At 42.3% G+C, this 22,600-nt stretch overlaps 1 protein-coding gene across 1 annotated transcript; it reads right to left on the reverse strand.

The window, feature by feature from the left end:
- Positions 1–1,692: 1,692 nt before the first annotated feature.
- LOC116992367 (interferon-induced GTP-binding protein Mx-like) lies at positions 1,693–21,005 on the reverse strand. The gene is made up of 14 exons (XM_033051919.1): positions 20,983–21,005; positions 17,373–17,681; positions 15,688–15,880; positions 14,632–14,769; positions 13,122–13,276; positions 11,875–12,013; positions 11,195–11,393; positions 10,375–10,453; positions 9,320–9,442; positions 8,455–8,596; positions 6,908–7,066; positions 6,355–6,431; positions 4,815–5,024; positions 1,693–2,218 (listed from the first exon to the last, which is right to left on the reverse strand). The coding sequence occupies exons 2-14, from the start codon at positions 17,637–17,639 to the stop codon at positions 1,985–1,987; spliced, it is 2,115 nt and encodes a 704-aa protein (XP_032907810.1). The 5' UTR covers positions 17,640–17,681; positions 20,983–21,005; the 3' UTR covers positions 1,693–1,984.
- Positions 21,006–22,600: the final 1,595 nt, after the last annotated feature.

A 22,600-nucleotide genomic window follows, 5' to 3' on the forward strand; every position in this document is an offset into this window, starting at 1 on the left:
GCTTCTCTTTGCAATGGAGAATGTAAACCCCCTCCCTCCAAATTATTAGAATTTTGAAATCAAGGGGCTCTCAGGCAAAGATATGGGAATTAGGAATAACAGTTCTTTACTAGGGAAATTAAAATAGAAATACAGCACTACAAAGAACAAACCCCAAACCCTGACACAGTCAGAGTACAACCTGACACCCGTCAGGCAGGGTGTTGGCAGCAGTCCCATCCCATGGTGGCTGCATCCTCCTGCAGTGACAGATGTGGCTCAGTTGGAGCAGTGCTCCTGTACAAGGTGCAGTTTCCCTCCGGAGCTCCAGTGGTTATGTGGAGAAATCCGGTTTTCCTCTGGAGTCCAGTGGAGAAAGGGCTCCCTTAGTGTCCCAAAACCTCTGTTTTTATCTTGGTAAGAAATGTTGGGCTCTTCCCCCTGGCTGGAGCAACTCCCAATGGGATGCAGTAATTTTATCAGTGCCACAGTGGGACTCAATGGCCATGAGCAGAAAATGACTGGCTGGAGGAAGGATGGGTTGTGAAAAGATAAAGAACAATGCCCTGCCTGGTTTCAATGGATGCCCATTAGCAGAATATCTCCCAGGGAGATCAGGATCACTGCCCCACCCTCAACAGATGGTGATAGAACAGATACCTTTTATCACACTCTGTATTGTAACCCAAGACAGTTGCCGACACCCAGACGTGCGGGTTATAAGCTTGTAATTGTGAAATTACTGTACTTTCAAAACAGAATTTAAAAAATTGTTTTGTTACTGGTATGAGGAAGTTTTTCTGTGACTTCTGACCTACAGCACTGCAAGTCAATAATAGCAAAATAATGTACTGGAAGAAAGGGGAAAATGGCTGCAGTGTTCAAGGTTAGGGAATATGGATGTTGGGGTGAAAGCTGTACCAAAAGTCAGGCACCAATTGCACTTCCATGCCACGTGGACAAGCACTTTTTGTCTCAAAAGGCTTCTCTTGTAAGGAACTTGGAAATGACGGCATTACACACTGGTATAAGGACATTTTTTCTAGCTGGATGCAGACATTACTTTTGGTGCTTTTGGTTTTAAAACCAAATTTTCCACGTGAAAGATGTCATGGACACTGTGTGAGATATATTTTGCATTGGCTTCCATGAAATGAAAGAGCTTTTGGAAAGGTTCCCCTTGCCCTGGGGAGGGAAAGGAGAAAGACAGCAAAACACGTGCTGCGACACCCTTGTAATGTTTAACATCCTGCAAGGTTTCATTCCTTTTGGACAACCACATCCTGCCCTCTAGTGAGTCACCCATCAATCCCAAAATTTCAGGTGATGCTGCAGACACCTGAGAGGGAGAGCCTCTTGGTCTTCTGCAAATCAGACAGCTGGGAAATGAGACTGAACGAGCCCATGGCATCCTCTGGATGTACCAGTCACATGAAAGAACCAAACTTTTCCTTCTAGGGTGGAACGGTTTCATGCCTGCTCCCTCTCTCCCTCCTGGGTTGAGACCTTGTGGTGGCACTTTTCAGAGGTGTCTTTTGGGTGACAGCAGGAAAGAGAACAACCCCAGCAAGCAAAATCACAAAGGGAAGTGGGAGATTATGGGTGTCATGCACTAAGCTTCATCAAGGAAAGCTAGATAATTTGATTTCTACAGTATGTGAATTACACAGCTTCCATCATTACAGAGAGAAAAAAAACCAAAACAACAAAACATAAAATCCTCAGAGCTTTAGCTTTTTAATGATTATTCCAGTGGTTGCACAGAGTTTATAAAGAAAATGTTTAAAAATGAGATAATGTTTATTTAAGCACAACTCCCCCAGTGGAGCTCTTTATGCAAAAGCAGCTGTTAGCATACAACTCATTATGGAAAATAAAGAAAAACTGAACACTAGAAATGAGAATTAAAGGTCTGGGCTGTCATTACATCTCTATGGGATTATACAAGATTCTTCAGTAATGCTAGAAGACGAGGAGAAAAAAAAACTTATGAAAAACAGAGAAATTACAACAAGCTGAAGTCTCTGATGTACTGGCAGGCTTTGGTGAGACGATCAACTCTTTGGCTGAGGTAATGCCTGGTTTTAGCAGCGTCAGTGTCCTCCTCAAGGAGGAAGTTTAACTTCTCTTTATCTTGTAAAAGTTGCAGCATCGAGGTCTGCACGTTTTCTCCAAAGTCATGAAGGACAGAAGACAGGATGATCAGAGGTATCTGATTGGAGAGGCGTTTACTTGCTCCCTGCACAACGGGGGGAAAAAAGACAAAATACTAAATTGGTAAACAGAACTGAAAATTGAAGAGTGTACAGGTAATCTGGTAAAAAAGTGTTCCAAGGTTTTAAAATGTTTGACTGAGTTACAGTTCAAGAAGGGAGTGCTGCTATGAACTAAAATATGTTTGCAACCAATGTTTTTGTGCCTGAAATCTAAAAATTAAGAGTCATGGGGATGTCAGCTGTTGTTTTTCTTCCCTCAGCAAACTAAAGCCAAGGCAGGCTGTTCTCTGCTCAGCTCTGTCAGCTGTCACTGGGACAAAGTTATAGGGGGACATTCCTGACAAACAGAACCTGTTCACAGTTTCTGGTGTCCAACCTGCCTTCACTGAATGCTAACAATGTTTTGATGCAGGAAATCAGAGTGGTTTTTCCTAAAGCTGGTAAAATTCTCTATTAGAGGGTGGTATTTAGATGGTGTTTCTGATGTGGCTGTCCTTTTAAGTTTAAACCAGCTTTGGAGGAAGCTTTAGCCTTAAGGGGAAATGTCTTCAGCAGGTGATTTTGGGCAAAAAAACCTGGTGATTTTGGGCAACATGAGATTCTAAACCTCTGCCAGCTCTGGGAAGTGGCTGCCTCCAGCCCTTCTGGTGCTGGGTGAGGTCTTAGACCTAAGTGCCTGGCTGCACTTGAGAGGTTCTGTCTTTTTGTGCTACAACTTGAAAATGGCATTCCTGGGTCCTGTAGGGTGTAGGCAGCCATGGACACTTAAGAGCTTCCATCTCATTCAAACTGGAGTTGGCCTCCCACAAGTCAGGCCCATGGAGTTACCCTGGGACTTGGGGGTTTGTTGAAAATGGCTCTCAGGGAATTATAAAAATATTTAACTGCAGACAAAACATATAGCAGAGTCTGTAGAAAGGTGGGATGGAAGTGCTTATGCACTTCTGGCTTTGTTTCTTGTTCTGTGAAAGCCAGTGGTTTTCTCTTCGTCACCCTGACCATTTAATTGCAGGAATTTGTCACAAAGCCTGCTCTTGGAATTCAAAGTGAGCTGCTACCTACCTTCCTGAATTATTAATAATGAACTTGTTGCTTTCTGAGGGAGTTTTATGACAAAGCAAATCTTGATATCGTGTGTTCTCTTTTCTGTTTTTCTTTAACATGATCCTTTGTTAAAACACCCCATTTGTCTTCAGAGACTTCATTTAAAGGGTGTTATCTGCAACACAGCAGATGCACTCTGATCTTTACAGACAGCTGACAGATTTTAATGTAACATTTTATTATTGCTCCTGCTGTAGTACTTTAGGATCTGACTGCAAGCCACTGACACCACTTTTTGCTGGCTGCAGGAATGTGCAGAGTGGCTTGAGGCTGACCTGAGCCAGACTGGGAGGTAGCTCACAAGTGGTTTAGGATCCAGCTGTCACTTTGGCACCTTCAGGCTTTTCTAATCACCACATCTTGCATCCTGCAACCTGCTGATACAGCTCAGCTTTGCCCTGACACTCTCATCACTGGTCAGAAGCTCCAAGTAATTTCACGATTATAAGCCGCATCTCCGGGTGTCGGCAACTTTCCTTTCTTTGTCCATACATAAGCCGCACCTGATTATAAACTGCACATTACAATACAGAGTGTGATAAAAGGTATCTGTTCTATCACCACCTGTTGAGGGTGGGGGCAGTGATCCTGATCTCCCTGGGAGATATTCTGCTAATGGGCCATCCATTGAAACCAGGCAGGGCATTGTTCTTTATCTTTTCACAGCCCATCCTTCCTCCAGCCAGTCATTTTCTGCTCATGGCCATTGAGTCCCACTGTGGCACTGATAAAATTACTGCATCCCATTGGGAGTTGCTCCAGCCAGGGGGAAGAGCCCAACATTTCTTACCAAGATAAAAACAGAGGTTTTGGGACACTAAGGGAGCCCTTTCTCCACTGGACTCCAGAGGAAAACCGGATTTCTCCACATCACCACTGGAGCTCCGGAGGGAAACTGCACCTTGTACAGGAGCACTGCTCCAACTGAGCCACATCTGTCACTGCAGGAGGATGCAGCCACCATGGAATGGGACTGCTGCCAACACCCTGCCTGACGGGTGTCAGGTTGTACTCTGACTGTGTCAGGGTTTGGGGTTTGTTTCTTTGTAGTACTGTATTTCTATTTTAATTTCCCTAGAAAAGAACTGTTATTCCCAATTCCCATATCTTTGTCTGAAAGCCCCTTGATTTCAAAATTACAATAATTTGGAGGGAGGGGGTTTACATTCTCCATTTCAAAGAGAAGCTCCTGCCTTTCTCAGCAGACACCTGTCCTCCAAACTAAAACAGCAACTTTTTGTTCTTTGTCCATATATAAGCCACACCTGATTATAAGCCTCACTTTGGGTTTGGACCAAAATTTTAGTCAAAATGGTGCGGCTTATAATTGTGAAATTACTGTAGTTTGTACAGAAGCTGAGCATGCACCTGAATGAGGCACTTAGACACCCCCTGGCTACTCCCTGCACAGTGCTGGTGTGGCAAACAAGGCTGTACTGACTGCAGCAAGATCTGGGTATCTTCTCTAGCACTCAGGGGGCAGCAAATCTGCTGCATCACAGCCAATGAACTCACAGAGAAATAGGCACTGGTGTGAGAAACCATCTCGGCGACAACAGGTGACTGCAGATCTTTCCCCAGGGCAGTGTTTTCCGCCTTAAAAGTATTTAAATCACCAAGGTAAAGGTCATCCTGGCAGTACACAATTCTCTCCATTTTAAACTGTGCCCGGATATGTCTTTGAGCCTCTGCTGCTTGTCTCTCTCTAATGTCTTCAATTTTCACCTAGAAAAGAAAGGAACAACAAGTTCTGAGGCATTTGTGTCCTTTGGTAAGGTGCCAGTGCTTAGCAGTGTCCCCAGGCGAGGTGGGCACAGTGTTCAACTCCCTTGTGCAGCACTGTCTGATCCCAGAACATGGGAACACAGAGTAATGCTTTGGATTGTGGTCTCTCTGTTGTGAAAGAGCAGGAAAATGTGGCAGCTTTGTCCCCTCTTTACACAAGAGTGGGATCAGTCCAAACCTTTGAAACCCAAAGGAAAATACCTGTTGTCAGCAAACCAACCCTGTCTAGCCCCTCTCTGTCAGGTGCTTTTATTGCAGCCATCTGACATTTTCTGACCTTTTTGATACTTCCACCTAAAAGTCTGTAGGGGCAGCAGATTTCCCTCAACCATGCTCAAATTCTCTTAAAATGCTTTCCTAGCATCCCTAAAGAAAACAACCCAACTCTTTTCTTATGTCCAGTTTGCCAGAACTTCTTCCCTCTTCATTTCTCTCTGTGTTACACCTAAAGACCTTGCATGAACACCTCTGTGTTTGGATGAAATAATTTATATGTTCATTGTCTGGTTGGCCTGGGAGCTCAGTAGGGCTTTGATACAATTAAGATTTCGATGGTTTTATACCTTGTATGAAATTTTGAATTGTAGCATAATCCATTATTTGTTTTACTCAAACTCTGGGTTTGACCATGCAAGTGAAATAGCAAACCACTTATTTCACTCACATTTCCTTCTGAGTTTCCTTTTTCAGCAGTACCCTGTGAGTGGACTCAGTTTCCTGGCTGACAGTGTTGCTTCTCATCTTTTCCTCAAAGCTCTTTCTGAGAAAAAGCCTTCAAGGACATCCATATCACTGAACTCCACCCCAAAAGATGCTAATATCAAAATGTGAACTGCCAACTTCTTTTTTCATGGCTGGATAATTTTTGGTTTGTCTGCTCCTGCTCCTTTTCATCAAAGATGAGATTCCTGCACTGGATAAAACCCTGGCTTGCTTTCAGAGAGGGAAAAACAGTTCAGCACTCTGACAAATCTGAAATTAATTATAAACTCTTCAAGGTAGCAACACCAGGTTTTCTTTGTATTGTGTTACAAACGTCAAGAATGTGAGCAAAATGAATAAAGAATGTATATATTAGATCTTGTCAAAATTGTACAAAATGCATTTTCATTAGTGCCATTATTATCATTTTCAGGCTCTTTCTTATTTTCCTGCAAGAAATTCCACACTTGCATAAGGGTAATGCAGTGAGACAGGTACCACAGGCATGGATGTATTTACAAATGCCATTCTGGCTTTTGAGAATCTCAGATTATAGGTAGTGCCTCACCTTGGCAACTCTGCTGAGATTGTGAAAATTAGCAAAATTCCTTTTAGCGAGTTCTGTAAATTTCTCTTCAACCAGTTCTAAGGGAAGAACACAGAGACAAAATAAAGTCAGGTAAGTAAGTGAGGGTTTTAAGCTATTGTTAATATGAGACTTGGGAGACTCTGTATTCATCCAGAAGTAACTGAACTGCTGTAGTGGTGCACTCTGTCTTTATGTCACATACAAACAAGTAGAAATTTAGATTTCCAGGTCCAAAAGTGTGACCACTTAACACCAGGTACTTCTACTGTACTGTTTCCTTGCTATATGATTTGCTGTATAGTTATTTTCTAACTCCCTTCCAAGAACCACTGAGAAAAGTATTTACAAATGCTGGAGACCATGTGTAGAGATTGAAGGCTCTGGAGAAGGAGCAATCCCCAGGCTGAATCAGATTTACTTGCACACTCTGAAGGATCCTGACAGCATCAGTGAGAGCATCAGCTTCTCCTGGAAAATAAATTTGTCCCAACAGTGTCCCTCCCACAAGAGCCTCCCACGGCCTGGGCCATACCCATCACTTTGTTCAGGATCTGAATTGCTGGCTCCTCCAGTTGTCTGATCTGCTCTTTTATAATGTCCTCAAAAGTCTTGTAGTTGCTGAAGCCTGGGAACTCCCGCCCACGGTATTGGTCTTCGTATTTCCACACTCTACCTGGGACAGTTTTTTTAGCTGTAATGGTGAAATAAATTGCTTTATTATTAAATCACTCAATGTATGCATTTCAGGTTTAAGAAGGAAGTCTATTTCTCCTCTTTGAGTTGTTCTTGAGAGGAAAAACTACTGAGATTATTTTTGTTACCACAGAACAGAGCTAACATGTTGTTGCTACCTCACACATTGCATCAAGCATCTGACTGACAGGAATTATGATGGGCCACAAAAATTCTGGTTCTTCTTGGTATTTTTACCCTCAGAGAAGTAGCTGGCCATTACCAGTCACTACCAGCTTTAAAAAAACCCTCTGAACAAAACAAACCCCAAAGCTCACTAAACACTTTTTCCAGGGAATCTACTGTTGACTAGTTATTTTTATTTAAGATATCACAGTCAGTATTTCTTTGTTGATATTATACAAATGTGCTAATTTTTTGGTATGAGGTATCACCTTAGCCTAGAGCTAAAGTGGAACAAACCCCACCCAGATTCTAAAATATTCATAGCAATAATAAAATAAAAACATTAAGAGTAATAATAAAAATTATTACATCGATTGTTATTTATTATTATTCATTGGTGTTGCTGTGTCCTAGGTTACAATGTAAAGATATGCCCAGGGGTCTGTATTCTATCACCATCTGCTGAAACCAGGTGGGGCAGTGATCCTTATCTCCATGGGAGATATCCTCTGCTAATGGGCCATCTGTTAAAAACCAGGTGAGGCAGTGTTCTTTATCTTTCCCCGACCCATCATTTTTCCAGGGAGATATCTCCTGTTAATGGGCCATTGGGTCCCACTGCATGACTGATAAAATTCCATCATCCCATTGGGAGATGCTCCACCCAGGGGGAGGAGCCAAGCCTTTCCTACCTAGATAAAAACTGAGATTTGGAACACCAAGGCAGCCCTTATCCACTGCTTTCCAGAGGACAAGAGCAACCAGACCCTTCTACAGGATCACTACTTCAACAAGAGCACTTCATCTGGACTGCTAACCACCACCCTAACTAGTGAGTGTCAGGTTATATTCTGACTCTGGCAGTGGTTTTTCTTTTATACTATTACATGTATTTTATTTTTCTCTTTCTTTTCTTATTAAATTGTGTTTCTGACTTGGAGTTCTCGCTGGTTTTGCTTTCAAAACCATTACACGCTGTTGTTTAGAAGGATGGTTCAGAAAATCACCAACAAATTCTGTCTTGATTTTATTGCTGTTCTGGCAGAAGAGAGACAAGCACTGACCTCTGTGTCTGTGTCCCCAAGACACCACAACAGATGGATGCTCCTGGCTTCTTGCTCTTAATTTTCTTGAGAAGTATTGACTGAAGATGCTATGTCTAGGTGCAAAAGCAAGGGGATGGGCTCTCAGGTCAGCTGCCAGGATGGGTTCTGTGCTTACCCTTCGCAGCACACTCCAGGAGAATCACACCCCACGTGCAGAATTCCTTGCGGATCTTGGTGAACAGCCTGACGTCATCTCCAATCAGCGGCTCCTCTCCACGTGTGCACTGAGAGATGTCTTGGTTAAAGAGTTTGATCAACTGCAGTGAATCAAACAACAGACAGGGAATTTAGTGAAGATTCACTTCTTCAGACTAATTTGTGGATGTTAAGTAAATCTGCAGTTGTTTGATGTTAAAGCAGGGACATAAAAAACATCCCTTTCTTACGTCTTTTATGCTCTTAGCTCCTGCTTTGTTTGGTTTTATGATTTTTTTCCACCCAAACTGTCACAGCTAGAGGAGAACAAACTTGACACTCTTTTGTTTTTTCCCCTGTAGACTTTTAGAACCATTTACTAAATTCTAATAGCCAGACTTGTATGAAGTCTGATGAGCTTCCATAAACACCTCTAATGCCTACTGAAATCTTACTCAGGGAGTAACTCCCTGAGATGAGGCTCTTAGATGGATTTGCAAACCACATTTTGATACCAGGAATACATTTGATCTTATGAGTAAACAATGAGAACCCTTCAAAGTGTTGAGCAGTTGTTGTTTAAGTTTTCCCTTGCTGAGATGCTTAATTGTGATCCAGTCAACCAAGTTTTAGTTTTCTTGTCCCATAATCACAGCAAAAAAATTGTTAGAAGAGGCCATGAACTCCTGTGGTCCATTATTTTTGTAGGTGTGGTTTGTCTATGTTTCCCTCACTGAAATGATGGATACCACAAACTTCACAGTGGTCCACGCTGATGTTTTGATAATTTCTTTTTCTCCCACAGTTACTCCTTGCTCTGCTCTGTGACAAATAGTGATACTTACATCTGTGAGGAAAAACAGCTTCTCAGCCTCTGTTTGGGGTGTGCCTCTGTTGTACCTTTGCAGATCCTGTAATGTTTCATGGAGGGTGTCACGAATTTGGCTCTCCAGTGCAGGCAGAGTTTTCTGGGGAGGAGATAGTGAAGAAGGACATTGAGGTGATTGAACCTGTCTGGTTTTGGAAGGAAAATAAAATTCCTGTAAAAGTGACCTACACCTGCATATGGGATCTTTGCTGTTTTCACAAATCCAAGAGCTTGCTGTCAGTGTCCCATGTGTGATAGTGGGATAAATGGAAGAGCAAATATTGCCTTTATTGTGGGAATGCAGGAGCCAGGATCTCCCTGAGGGACTGGGCTGGACCTCACTGAGAGCTGGGCAGAATAACTGCAGTCTAGGGCAAGATTTCACCCACAGTGAGCCAAAACCAGTGTCCTCACAGACTGGGCAGGAAAGTGGTGACTGCTCAATTCCTGATTAATACCTGATGGAACATGGCTGGTTAGTTGCTTATTTTTTGTAAATTTACATAAATAATTTTTTTCTCCTTTGAGACTGAGTTTAGATGTTCCCTATATTTTAGCATCTTCTCTTAATGGAATAAGAGATATTATGTGCAGATATATTTATACCAAATAAAAACCTCCAGTATCCTTACATTAGTATATTAATATAATAGAACATGTTGATATTTGGAAGACATTTTCAGTTGAATAGAAATCACTGTTTCTAAGCTGTCAGCAGTAACTTGTCACCCAGGTAATCAACACTCATAACCTAAAAGAAATACCATGGTTGCCATTGAAAAGGCATGAATTATGAGTCACAAATAGATGCAATAATTTGCTTATTGTTGATCTGCAGTTAAAAGGCAAATCTGAGGATGAGCATGGGAGTTTTTACCTCTGCCTCTCACTTCAGTTTGTTCTCAGATCACTGAGCTGAAGGATCATTAAGCACATAAAGAAGAAATCCAACTGCAGTTCAAGGATGAAGGGTAGAATTTGTTCTTAGGTGGTAACTGATACAAACAGCTCAGTATGAGACCTGATACTTACAATAATGTGTTTCACAAGTTCATTTGTGAGCTTCTCTGCCAGATGGGGGATAGTAGCCTTTCCTTCTTTCAGAATAGCCCTGTGAATAAAAAAAGGAAAATGTGGGTTTGGATAGCCAGGCTGTGCAGGGCAAGAAGGCAGCACTGATGCTCTGCTCTGTTTTCACTAATTCTATTACACAATTTGAATAAAGAAGAGGTCTCTGGGCCATGCTGGTGCAGATGTGGCAACAGCCCAGGACTCTCTGGGCAAGTTTATTCAAGAGTTGTTTGAGAGCTACTGACTGAGCAAAAGGGAAACAGAGAAAAAATCTGAAAAGAAGCAAATTCTAACAGCAGATGGATTCTGCTGTCTATTATTTCTTCATGTGTGAAGTTCAATGATTCAAAACCCTTTCCAGCTGCCATTCTCTGGATTATGATGGATTTGCTGCTGAATTATCTGTGCAGCCTGTACCCTCAGCACAGCCTTTCTTTCTCATGCTGCTCCCCCAATGTTTTCCAGTGAACAGAAATACTTCAGTATACTTGAAGTGCTCAAATGTTTTAATTCGAATTCTTTGGGACTATTCAGAATTTCTGAAGTTCATAGCACTTCCCCCACGTATTTTGCATTAAAAAAACCCAACAAAAAACATTGTAAAGAGGTTATTTGGTGTGTAAAAATTTTCTGGGTTACTGAAACACAATCCTAAATGGGCAATGAGAAATACTGAGTATAACTAATACCTGTTTATAACCTCTGAGTTAAATCTCAGCAAATCAACAGGAAGCTTTGAGGTGACTTGAATGTGTTTTTGGTAATTTTCTGTGAGAAGTACCTGAAATGCTTGTGATTCTCAAAGAAGGCTCTCTCCTGTTGGATGGCAGCAGCCAGGGTCAGTTTGTTGTGGATGTCCTGCTGCCCACGGCACTTCACGATCATGTAGCCTTTTTTGAGGGGGATTACCCTGTTTCTCAGAATTTTAACTATGCCCTCTTCGGTCCCCCTGTCCACCAGGTCGGGTTTTGTGAGGATTCCTGTGAAATTAAAACACAAAGTTAACCACCAAGCAGGAACCCCCTGTAGCATGTTTTATAAAGCAATTTTTTTTTGTATTCCCTCTCCTAGAAAGGTCTCAGCTCCTGGGCTGTAAAACTCACTCTACAGTTGGCCTCCCACCACGTCTTTTGCTTTGCAAACCTTTTTTTAACAGGCAAAAAGCAAAGCTTTTTCACCATTAACTTCAGACCAACTACCATTAAATGAGATTTTCAGCTTCCAGTTATTCATAACAGGAGTGCCCAGCAAGACATCAAACTAAGGGATTCTTGGAGCTACTCAAGAATTGTGACTAGAAATACTTGCAAGTATTTTCTTTAGGCTGTTTTGGTTTTTTCCCCTCTTCTTCTAGTAGCTAATTTCACAGATTTGGTGCAGAACACAGAACATCAGACTTCATGGAGGGAAGAAAAAAAGATTTGACCTCCTTTTCAGCTCATACCTTAAAAATCATCTTACCTATTGTCCTTTCCCCAGTGGGGTCCACCTCCTGAGCCATTTTCAAAGCTTCTGTTGTTGCAATATCCACATTACACGGCACCACTACCAAATTCACTGTCTCTTTGCAGCCAATAATTCTTTTAAGCAGCATTTTGATCTGCAATTCAATACAGCAGTGAGGAGGTTCAGTGAAATCAGACACTTGCTTGTAGGATGTGACAATTTCTAGCAATAGGAGCCACTGCCTGATGACATTAAATGCCACATATGCTGAGTGAGGATAGTGTTACATGCTAGAGGATGGCAGGGAAAGGGGTCAGCAGCTTCTTTTCATATGTCAGAATTAATCCAAACATCTAATGACAGACTAATGTTGTCAAGTCTTTCTTGACAGCTATGTGGAGTTTAACCTCTTGTGCATATATAATCTTTCATTATGGAAATACTAAAGGTATTTGATATCTAATCACATGTAAGAAAATCAGGTTTTGATGTGTGGGTACACACTTATGGAAAGAAAGCAAGCTCGATTATGCTGATAAATCTCAAATTTGTATCCCTGAAAGGAGCACAAATATCTTTGGCTTATTTTTCAGTGGAGTATTTGTAGGAAAATACTAAAAAATGCCAAAACTGAAGCTGCACATGACATCTAGTTGGCATTTTTGTGTTTCAATGCCAAATGAAACGAGCTCCTCGTAATTTGTGTTGCTTTGTAGAAGCTTCACAGAGCACTACTGCACTTATTCCACTGTAAATAAATTCCTCCCCCCCCCAGATTTTGGTAAAGATGCCTCTCTTCTACTTGCCACCCATCTCAGTTTCTGACAGGCTGCAATGCTACAAATTCCATCTCTGGAGGATGCAGCCAGCTGGGGACAATGGAAATGTCTGGATTTTATCACATCTGCTGCTTTCTTCTCAATACAATAGAAAGATTGCTATCTAACTGTGAAATGAAATTACTCTCCTCCCAGAAAGTAAAGCCCTGACAATCCAATCTTGTCACATTTCTATTTGGTATATCTAGTTTAGTTTGGGCTCCTCTTATTCCAAGTTGCCATTTAAAGATATTTTAGGAGAAACAACATCACCCTCACAGCAGGGGTGAATTTTATTTGCATTGCCCAGCATTTCTTCTAAAAGCAGCCAGAGGAAGAGCAGAGATCCCCTCCACTTATTTTGTTTACTTCACAAAAAGTCTGCTGGGAGCCCTGAAGGGATGAGACCCTGGGCACAGATTGGCACATGAGGCTGAGTTTTACCTGGTCCCCGATGTCCTTTGGCTGGTCCCCCACGGCCACCCTGGCAATTCCAGGAAGATCAATTAGTGTCAGATCTGGGACATCAGGGGACCGAACTTCCAGGGAAATTAACTGCCCGCTAATGGCACCTTTAGTACCGGCCACAACATCCTGGGCTGTGAAAAGAGCAAGGCAATGAGTACAAGCTTCAAATTAGGCATCAAATCAAAGCTGAACACAATTACTTTGAAAAGAACCAACTACCACCCAAGGTTCTTTCAGGCTTGTCTTTTTCTTTCAGATCCAGCCACACACTTAAATCCATTTACTCAAAAAACTAAGGAAATCAGCATGCAGAACAAGTTGATGTGAAGTCCTGTTGGAATATGAGCTGTAATATTTCACAGATTATATATTAATGGACTCTGGTGTATGCAGACAAAATACATGTAGATAAACCACAATGAAAGGGATCAGCTGAAATACTGGTCAGTTGTAGAAATGCTTCCTCAACAACAAGAGACTTTGTAAGCATTAATTAATCCTTGGATTTTGTGAAAGAAAAATAGGTGTTGTTCTATATTCTTCACATTCTGATAGAGATATTGAGAATACAGTAATTTCACAATTATAAGCCGCACCATTTTGACTAAAATTTTGGTCCGAACCTGGAAGTGCGGCTTATAATCAGGTGCGGCTTATAATTGCAAAATTACTGTAAATTGTCCCCAATACTACAAGACAATAATGCTTGAGTTGTGAACACAGAGAAGCAAGGAAACTTCGCATTAATTCTCAAGAGAGATTTTCAGCTCTTTAATTGCCTTAATTCATACCAATTGCCTGGCCAGATTTGATAATATCCAAATAATGTCTTGAAAAGCTAATTTAAAAAAATAGAAAGAATAACAATGTGCAGAGCTGTGCTGTTCAAGGAAGGAAGAACAATCCAACTTTCACACTTAGGGCAAGTGGTTACTGCCCTTTGGGTAAGGACACTGATTTCTTACCCAGAATGAAATGCTGTAACAGTAAAGCTGAGACAAGTGAAGGGCACTGACTGAGCCTGTAGTCACCTGGCAGAAGCTCTCTGTCCTCTCCTCTGCCTTCCTGCAATTTCCTCCAAAACAATAAGATTTCCAGCCACAGAAACCTCAAGCACTCTCTGATGACAGGAACCATTTAGGTTCCATGTTTACAATTTGACAGACAACCTCCCCAAACCAGGAAGACACCACCCAGGTAAGGACACAGCCTGAGCCATTATCATAGATCAGGATGAAAAGATCATGGATCTAGTGAGTGGCATCCCTGCTTGAGGTCTTGGAACTAGAAGATCTTTAAGGTCCTTTCCAATCCAGGCCATTCTGGGACCACTATCATAAATCATGTTCACCACTGAGGCACTGGTACCACTCACTTCAGAGAACTGAGTTTTGCTGCTCTGAATCCAGCTCTTGGTGTTACTCCCCAGTGCTGCTCAGTGTAAGAGGAGGATTCAGAGGAGAAGGAGCCAGCCAAATCCACTCACCTTGCCTGATTGCTCCGTCCACCTCAGAGGGGTCCAGGAGCTCCTGGCTTTTGTTTCGGTAGGAGATCTTCCCTTGCCATGCCTGGCCTTCGGGCAACCTCTTGAGTTTAAGTTCCAAGGGACACCGAGTGACAATACCTGCAGCAGTTCCAAAGGCAGAGGTTGGGCATGAGACACAGCCTTGAAGTGTGTGCTGCACACAGGGGTGCCTAATGTTTCACACAAAAATGTGGAAATGTTCCAAGAGACTCTTCCAGAGGGGGCTTGCCCACCTCCCAGCTCAGAGCAGGATTGTCACCAGTGCTAGATGAGGTCAATCATGGCTCTTCCCAGACATGTCTGGCCCTGCAAACCTCCTCAGATGGAATTTTGCTCCTCTCTGGATGATCTCTTTCAGTGCTGCAACTAAATCCTACGAAGAACCTTTCCACAACTCCAGCCTGAAAGACTAGATTATATTATAATACAATATATTATATTGTACACATGGGACTTGCAGAATTTATGTGTACAAAAATGCACACACAGAGCTGGAAAGTGGATCTTCTTGAGCTATAAAGTCTTCCAACAATCATCTCTGACTTAAATAATGATTTAAGTAAAGATCTCTGTACATTTTTTAAAATTAATAATAATAATAATAATAAAAAGGTATCTGTAACAAAATGTTGTTTAAAAAATGCAAAACAACCCCAAAAGCAAATTTTAAAATTGTTTTCCATGCGAAATTAATACTTTGCTGCACTGCTGCTTTCTGGGAAATGCACAGAGTCAACTTGGGCAATTACACTACACTACACCACACTACACTTCTTACTCCTGGTCTCTTGCCCACCTGGAACACGTGCCTTGGATGTACCCTGTGGTGCCTCACTCACACCTCCACTCCTCAGTCATGGAGTTGTCTAATTCTAAACAAAAAACCGAAAAAAAACCGAAAAAAACAAACAAAAAAACCCAAACAAAAACCAAAAATAAAAACCAAAAAACAACAACAACAAAAAAGAAGTCCCCTCCACCTCATCAAAGTGAAAATGTGTGAAAGCAAATTCTTACCATTGCCCCTGGGGAGAGCAACACCAGACAGGGCTTCGAGGACAGAACTTTTGCCAGAGCTCTGGTCTCCAATCACTGCAATTGCAGGCAAGGACAGGTCCTTTTCTATTCCAAGAGCTCTCAGGCTGTCAACAAGATCAATGCAGGGCCGGATCTTTTCCTCATATTGGTTGTACAAGGTGTGTTCTGCAGCCTGGTAGAGTTAAACTTACAATCAGTTTTCCATAATTAAAAAAAAAAACCCAAAAAAATAAAAAAGACACATTTTTTATTCATCATTCTTTAGTAAAAGTTATTTACTGGCATCAAGCTCTACTTCATATCACTGTGCATCCTTGCATCTCCATGTGATAAACAGGTGTCTGTAAATATGAAAGAAACAGTTGAGGTTGGTTCACAGGCCATCCTTAGTAAAAATACCAAATTTTGGAAGCCATCCTGAGAAGGTAAAGAACACATTACTAAATGTGTTTTGTTAATTTTTTTTAATAAAGTTTTTTTAATAACTGCCATTTTCTTCCACTCATCCACAGATGTACTGAAGCATGTGTATGCAGATGAAGACTGATCCCAGAAATCACTGCATTCGGTAAAAAATTGCTTATTAGATTTTTGTTTTGGAGTTTGGAGATTTAGTTTGTGCACAGACACCAAAGGAGTTCTGCTGTAATGCTCTTAACAGGTGGCTGAAATCTTTCAGATCATCATGGCTGTTCTTTCTTTGCCTCATTTCAGGCTCACATAAGGCATGAATATGAGTGGGTTGTTTTAAATAACAGATAATTGTCATTTTCTGGGTTTGATACAGGTCCAGATATTAACACAGGCTCTTCATTTACATGAAAACAAAACAAATAATTTCCAGTCTTTGGCAAAACTGGTCCATCTGCTGTTAAATATGCTCAGCTAAAGTATAAAAAGATCAGCTTGGTCTCTTCTCCCTGTTCCTCTCTCCATGTTCCAGTCTGACTGCTGCATTTAGAGATGCAATTTTGGGAACACCAATATGTTTCAGACATATTGGGCCAGCCACATTCAAACCTGATTTTTTGGAAAGAAAAGTTGAAGTTTTTTTCCTTCACTTTTACCCAAGAAAAATACCTCCAAAAAGTAACTCTATGCATCAGATGCACTCAAACAAAGCAGATTTTTTTGGTTCAAGATGAGGAAGGCAGCACACATTACTGGAGGCAGACATTTTGGTAACCCCTGCCCACTCTCTTCACTACAATTTTTAATAGCTGGTAAATTCTCAAAAAACTTCAGTAACTGTGCCACAGACTTAAAACCAATCTGTGTTCAGTTAAAATACCCAAGCAGGTTATTATTAACCTTTCTGTGCATTTCTTTGAGGGGTGAAGAGCCTCAAGAAAAAAAGAAAACCTCAGTTTTTATGATTTCTGTTCATCATTTGTTGCTAGGATCAAAACAGACACATCACACATTAAATTGGCTTCCAGGCTGCAGTCATCTCTTTTTTTCAGACCTGCATTATTAATGTCTGCAGGTTAATTGCAGGTACCTCCCTTCCTACTTACATGAATAACTGCTAAGCCTCATCCCAAAAGTTCTCCTTAGACCTAACAAGTGCAGATTGCCCAAAGAGACAAAGGAATTCATTTTGGGGCACAAAGTGAAACAAGAGAGCAAGGGTGGGGAGGATCTGTGCCTTCTCCTTGCCTTACCTTGTCCTCTTCTCTGAAAAACTCTTTCTCCAAGTCCTTCTGCTCACAGTTAGGCCTTTTCTCAAACATCTTCTCTGGTGTCACAGCAGCATCTTCTGGGTCTGGTGGGAGAGGCACTGTAGAGGCTTCTGGAAATGGTTTTCTGAAAGAAAATAAAAACCCCTCTTTCTTTGGGGGGCTTTTGTTGTTTTCAGGAGATTTTTTGAATGCTGCTTTCTTGTTATCCATGGACTGCTGGTACATTGGGCTTCCACGTAGGCTGTCCATAATTGTTTCACTAAACACTGGTCACTGCCTGGTCCAATCACTCTGAAATAAAACATGGGGCAGTGAGTGGCTCCACCTTGCAACAATGATCAGAGCAGAGAAAATCAAACAGCACTTTTATTTCCTGATCCAAACCTGTCCTGGTTTAGGGCAAATTTGGGAGGAAACCTCCAAATGAGGGCGCTCAATTAGTTCAGGGAAAAAAAAATTCCCCAGAGAGAGGTGGAAAAAAACCTGCTTATTTAACTGGCAAAGCACTTCCCAGCACAAAATTGAACAATACCAAAAAGCAGAACCTCTCACTGCTCCAAAGAGATGACAAATTCAGAAGAGTCTCCTTTGAGGGTGCCGCCCAGCTCACACAGGTGTGAGCTCCTGGTGCTCCTCCTGGGTTATCAGTCCAGAGCAGGTTCAAACAATTCCAAGAAAAAAGGGAAAAAACCACAGCCCAGGGAACCCCTTTTGGCCTCAGCTAGCCAGAAAAACTAACTAAAAAGCAAAGAGCAGTTCTGTCCTGCTGCAGACAACACAGCCTTGTGTGAAGAATGTGGGGGAGCCAGTGCAGTCTCTGATAACAACTCTGCACCTCTTCTCTCCCCCTTCCCTCCTGGAAACAGTCTTAAAGCTGCAGAATTCAATATCCAACACCAACAGACAATTTGGGGATACAAGCATCACAAAGTCACCCCAAGACAATACCCTTGGTAGGTACCAAGTGCCACAGCTCTTTTCGAATCACTAAAATTGGTCTCCAGAGGATAGAGTTGAAATACTTCTCTCCACCTCTCTTAGGCTTTCTTTTGTGATATTTAAAAAAGAAAAAAAAAACAGTATTTGTTTTCAGTATTTTTTTGGGGGGGGGGAAAAAAAAGTTACACCAGTTTTTTGCAAAAAAGCTGATTCTCCTCGATGAAATGTTTGCTGGAAGGTGTTTGGAGAAGCTCAGTCAGTATCAGGGCAGGACTGGAGGGAGTGTGAATCCCTAATTTCCTGGGGTCAGAAGGGTAGGGCTGTGGGCTGGCTCCAAGCCATAGTCTGCTAAGTGGCCATCTCACCTCTTTTGTGGAATAAAATACTTGTCAGAGGCAAGTCTGACACCTGTTTTAGAAGCTCTGTATCTTGGTCCCCTCCCCTATAGCTTAAAACCCTCTGCCAGCAGCAGAGTTTGCTTCACATGATGTTAGAGAAGGGAGGACAAGAAGGCTTTTTATTTCCTTGTTCAGCATTTCCTTGTGGAGAAGTTCTGTTTTTTATGGGCGACTGAGGACATTAGTGGCTTTTGGCATGACATTATCCAGGGAAGGTGGTTTTCAGAGAGAGAGATTTAAGGAAAAAAAACCAAAACAAACCAAGAGTCTTTTTTCAAAGCTAGATTTTTTAGCCTCCCTCTGCCAAAACCAAGATCTGTTAAACACTTTGGAAAACAAATTAGGAGAACCACATCTTTGCTTGAAGTAACTTTTTGTTCTGTTAATTTTTTAAAATTGAATTAAGCTCACAGGTTTTCTAATTTAAACAGTTGACAAAATAGGATGATCAGACACAATGTAGGTTATACTTTCAATTTGTAAAACAAGTTTAGAAAAAACACCACACACTGTAGCAGAGCAGCTGAGAGAAGGTTGTGGGCCAGGATTGAGGAGCTGGACAAAGTGACTGTGTGGGCATCTATAATTAGATTTATTGCTAGTACAGTATGTAGATATTGCCAGTGCAATATCAAAATAACAACTTTATCATGTATTACAATAGATTAGAATCAGGTCATGGTCGTTCTGCTGACTCACAAGTGAGACCCCCTTAGTTCCAGAACTTCTCAGAGCAGTCTAGGTGCAACCTGCTCCGCTCAGTTCCATGTCTAAGGGCTACAATATGAGCAGGTTCAGGTGGAGATGTACAGATTTACAGATTTACAAGTCAGAATTCACCACTGCAAAGTAACAAAGCACATCTAGAACTACTTTAGGACTTTATGTCTGTGTTTGGGTAGACCTTGGGTATTTGAACACCTGCCCAAAAGTGCTGGAACTCGAGGTACCTTGTGGGCATCCCTGGTGGGGATGGAGAAAAACAACCCAGAAATCTTCATGACACCAGTTTGCCCTGTTGGCCCAGTCTCCAGCAGCATTTTATGTCCTTTTTGTGGCCAATGTGCACCAAAGTCAATCACAAACATCTCAGTTCCCGATCTCTAGAATGAATAATTATGCAAACGTCCAGACATCCTGCAATACCCACCTGGTGTGTTTGTTTAGGACAAACCCCATGGCCATCACAGGTGGAAGGGATGCTGAGGATGCCTGAGGAGACCTGGCTGTGTTCAGTCTCCCTTTCCAAACACGGAGATGGGGTGCAGACCACACACACAACACCCCTGCACAGAGATACCTGCAGCCAGCACCAGAATAAATCGTGGGCAATTCTGAGGCTCACCCAAAAAGGGTGAGAGGGTTCTGTGACCCTTCCCTGTGCCACACAGAGAGATTTCTTTGTGTGCTGAGCTGTGACAACATCGGATGGAGGAAAGGAGGAGTGGAAAACAGAAGAGCTGCAATTGTAAAGAGCCCTTCTACAATGGGGCAGAATCCAGGTGTGTAACTCGACTCCTGGGTGACGTGTGATACTGAAAGTCTGCCAACAATTTCCTGTCCCCAGAGCTGCCCCTGCCTCCATTGCTGGGACAATGCTGATTTCCTTGAGCTTTACCTTTAGAATTTGCCTGCCTGTGTGGGAAACATCTCCCAGCACAACACGAAGCGCTCTGCTGCACACCCAGATCTGCACAATCACCAACCTGCCCATGGTTCTGGAGAGGGTGCTTTGTTTTTCTGTGACTTCCCTTTGGCTTTGCATCTGTAGAAGATGAAAATCCCCTCTCAAACCCAAGGTGCAGTGCTGAACCCACACAGCTCTCAGATTTATTCAATCTCTGTCCAGCCACAGGAGCACATGGACACATCCTGTGACTTCAGGATATTTGGGTAAACCTCACAGTTTTCATGTTGTGTGTTTATTAACTCTAGCTGTCTTCTAGTGAAAATGAAGCAATGCAAAGCTTATGATTCTATTCATAAATAGTGCTGGCTAGATCATCTTAATGAATAATGGCTTTTAAAAAAAAGTTAAATGCTATCTATCAGTTGTTTCCCTTTAAAGGAAATAATACTAGCACATTTTCTTTCTTTTTTTTTTTTCCCACTCATAAAGCAAAAAACTGCTCCTGGCAACCCTGTTTAATCACACTTGCTTTAGATACTTTATTTAGCCTTGTCATATTATAAGGAATTAAGATAACAGTAAAAATTGCATTACTCTTTTTAGAAGAAGGAAAGCAGAAACTTACCCTTGTAAGCACCCTGTAGGCAGCTGAAGGAGTGACTTTCTGAAACTTCTTCAGATGCTTTTTAATTACAGGCTCCACCTTCCCATTATGACAAGAGACAGCAGAAATGAAACTAATTCTCACAGGAGAAGTATTTGGCTTCTGTGGAAATGACCAGTCTGTTCCAAAAGACAGACTTGCCACGAGTGGGCACCACTTGCTTACCTCACAAATCCACAGGGATGGGGAGACCTCACAGCCAGAAGTTCAGAGAGCTGGAGAATCCTAGGATGGTTTGGGTTGGAGGGATATAAAGGTGATCTTGTTCCACCCCTCTGCCATGGGCAGGGACTTTCCACTGTCCCAGCTGCTCCAAGCCCCACCCAACCTGGCCTTGGACACTGCCAGGGATGGGGCAGCCACAGCTGCTCTGGGCACCTTGTGCCAGGGCTTTGCCACCCTCAGAGAGAACAATTTCTTCCTAATATCTAATCTAAAGCTACTTTCTTTCAATTACAAGCCATTTCTCCTTGTCCTGTTACTACCTGTCCTTGTAAAAATCTTTGAGTCTTCTTCTCACTGAAGCCTCTCAGAAGAGAGCCACACTTCTGTACTGCTCTTCAGCAGATGATACCCAGGTGAAACTGAACTTTTAGTGAATTGGGAACTATTAATTAATCACTGTGTAGCCTTAGAATATTTAGCACTAATGCAGAAAATGCATGTATCAAAGGCAATTCTGAATCTGTTACAGCCGTCACCTCAAAACACAATTCTTGACTTGACCAAACTGTCTCCATGAGAGTCCTTGGAGGGGCTCTGTGAAAATGTGAAAATAGGCAAATGTGAAATTCATACTGTTGAGGTGACAGCTTTGTGATAGCTCTGGAAATAATGCAATGTGTTGGGTTGTTTAGTTTCATTTCCCTGAAAACTCCTCACAACCCAGCTGAGCTCCTCCTTCCTTGGCTGTGCTGTATAATAGGATGCCAATAATTGAGCAACATCTTGCCTTTCCTCTCCCACAAAACAGCATCTCAGTGAGTCAGTTCACTCACAGCTGGGGCAGAACCTGCTGGTTCAAGCTGCTGTGCCCCACTCCTGCTGGTTTTACCTGCTGGGAATGCTGGTCCTGTGCCTTCCAGGGGACCTTTTCAGCCTCCTCATCCTTCCATGCAATGACCAAGTGGGTCAGGGCCCCCTCCACAGGAGAAGGAGTATTTTTTCCACCTCCTAGTGAGGTGGCAAACCATGCCACCACTCACCTGGGGCTGTGCCTTGGCTGCCAGAGGCTGCAGGGTATGGCTGAAGTTGTTGGATGTGGGTGACAAGACAGCAAAGCGACACACAGTGTGATTTGTCTCTGTTATGCACTGCTTCAGGACAGTTCCCAGTTATTTCTCATGACCTTGTGGTGTTTTCTCAACGTGCTTCCTCTTCTGCTGTCTGCTCTCCTGCCCTCATTTTTTTGTGTTTCGAGTTTTTTTCCTTTGGTGTTAATAGGCTCTAAGCCACTAAGCAACATCAGTGCACTTTGTTCAGTCAGGGGCTTTGCCTGCTGGATGCAGGATCCCCCCTTGCTTCTCACTCCCTCTGGTTTTCCCATTTTTCCCATTGCCTCTGATTACCTTTTCTCAAT

Source organism: Catharus ustulatus, chromosome 2 (genome assembly GCF_009819885.2).
Source record: "Catharus ustulatus isolate bCatUst1 chromosome 2, bCatUst1.pri.v2, whole genome shotgun sequence".
Classification (NCBI taxonomy): domain Eukaryota; kingdom Metazoa; phylum Chordata; class Aves; order Passeriformes; family Turdidae; genus Catharus; species Catharus ustulatus.

What these genes read in the sequence shown, in the direction of transcription:
- LOC116992367 (XM_033051919.1), bottom strand. Translation starts at nt 17,639, where the DNA reads ATGGACAGCCTACGTGGAAGCCCAATGTACCAGCAGTCCATGGATAAC. An exon ending in CAAAGGACATCGGGGACCAG is followed by an intron (nt 12,014 to 13,121) that starts GTAAAACTCAGC and finishes ATTGAATTGCAG; the next exon opens with ATCAAAATGCTGCTTAAAAG. An exon ending in ACACCAGTGCCTATTTCTCT is followed by an intron (nt 2,219 to 4,814) that starts GTGAGTTCATTG and finishes CCCGTTGTGCAG; the next exon opens with GGAGCAAGTAAACGCCTCTC.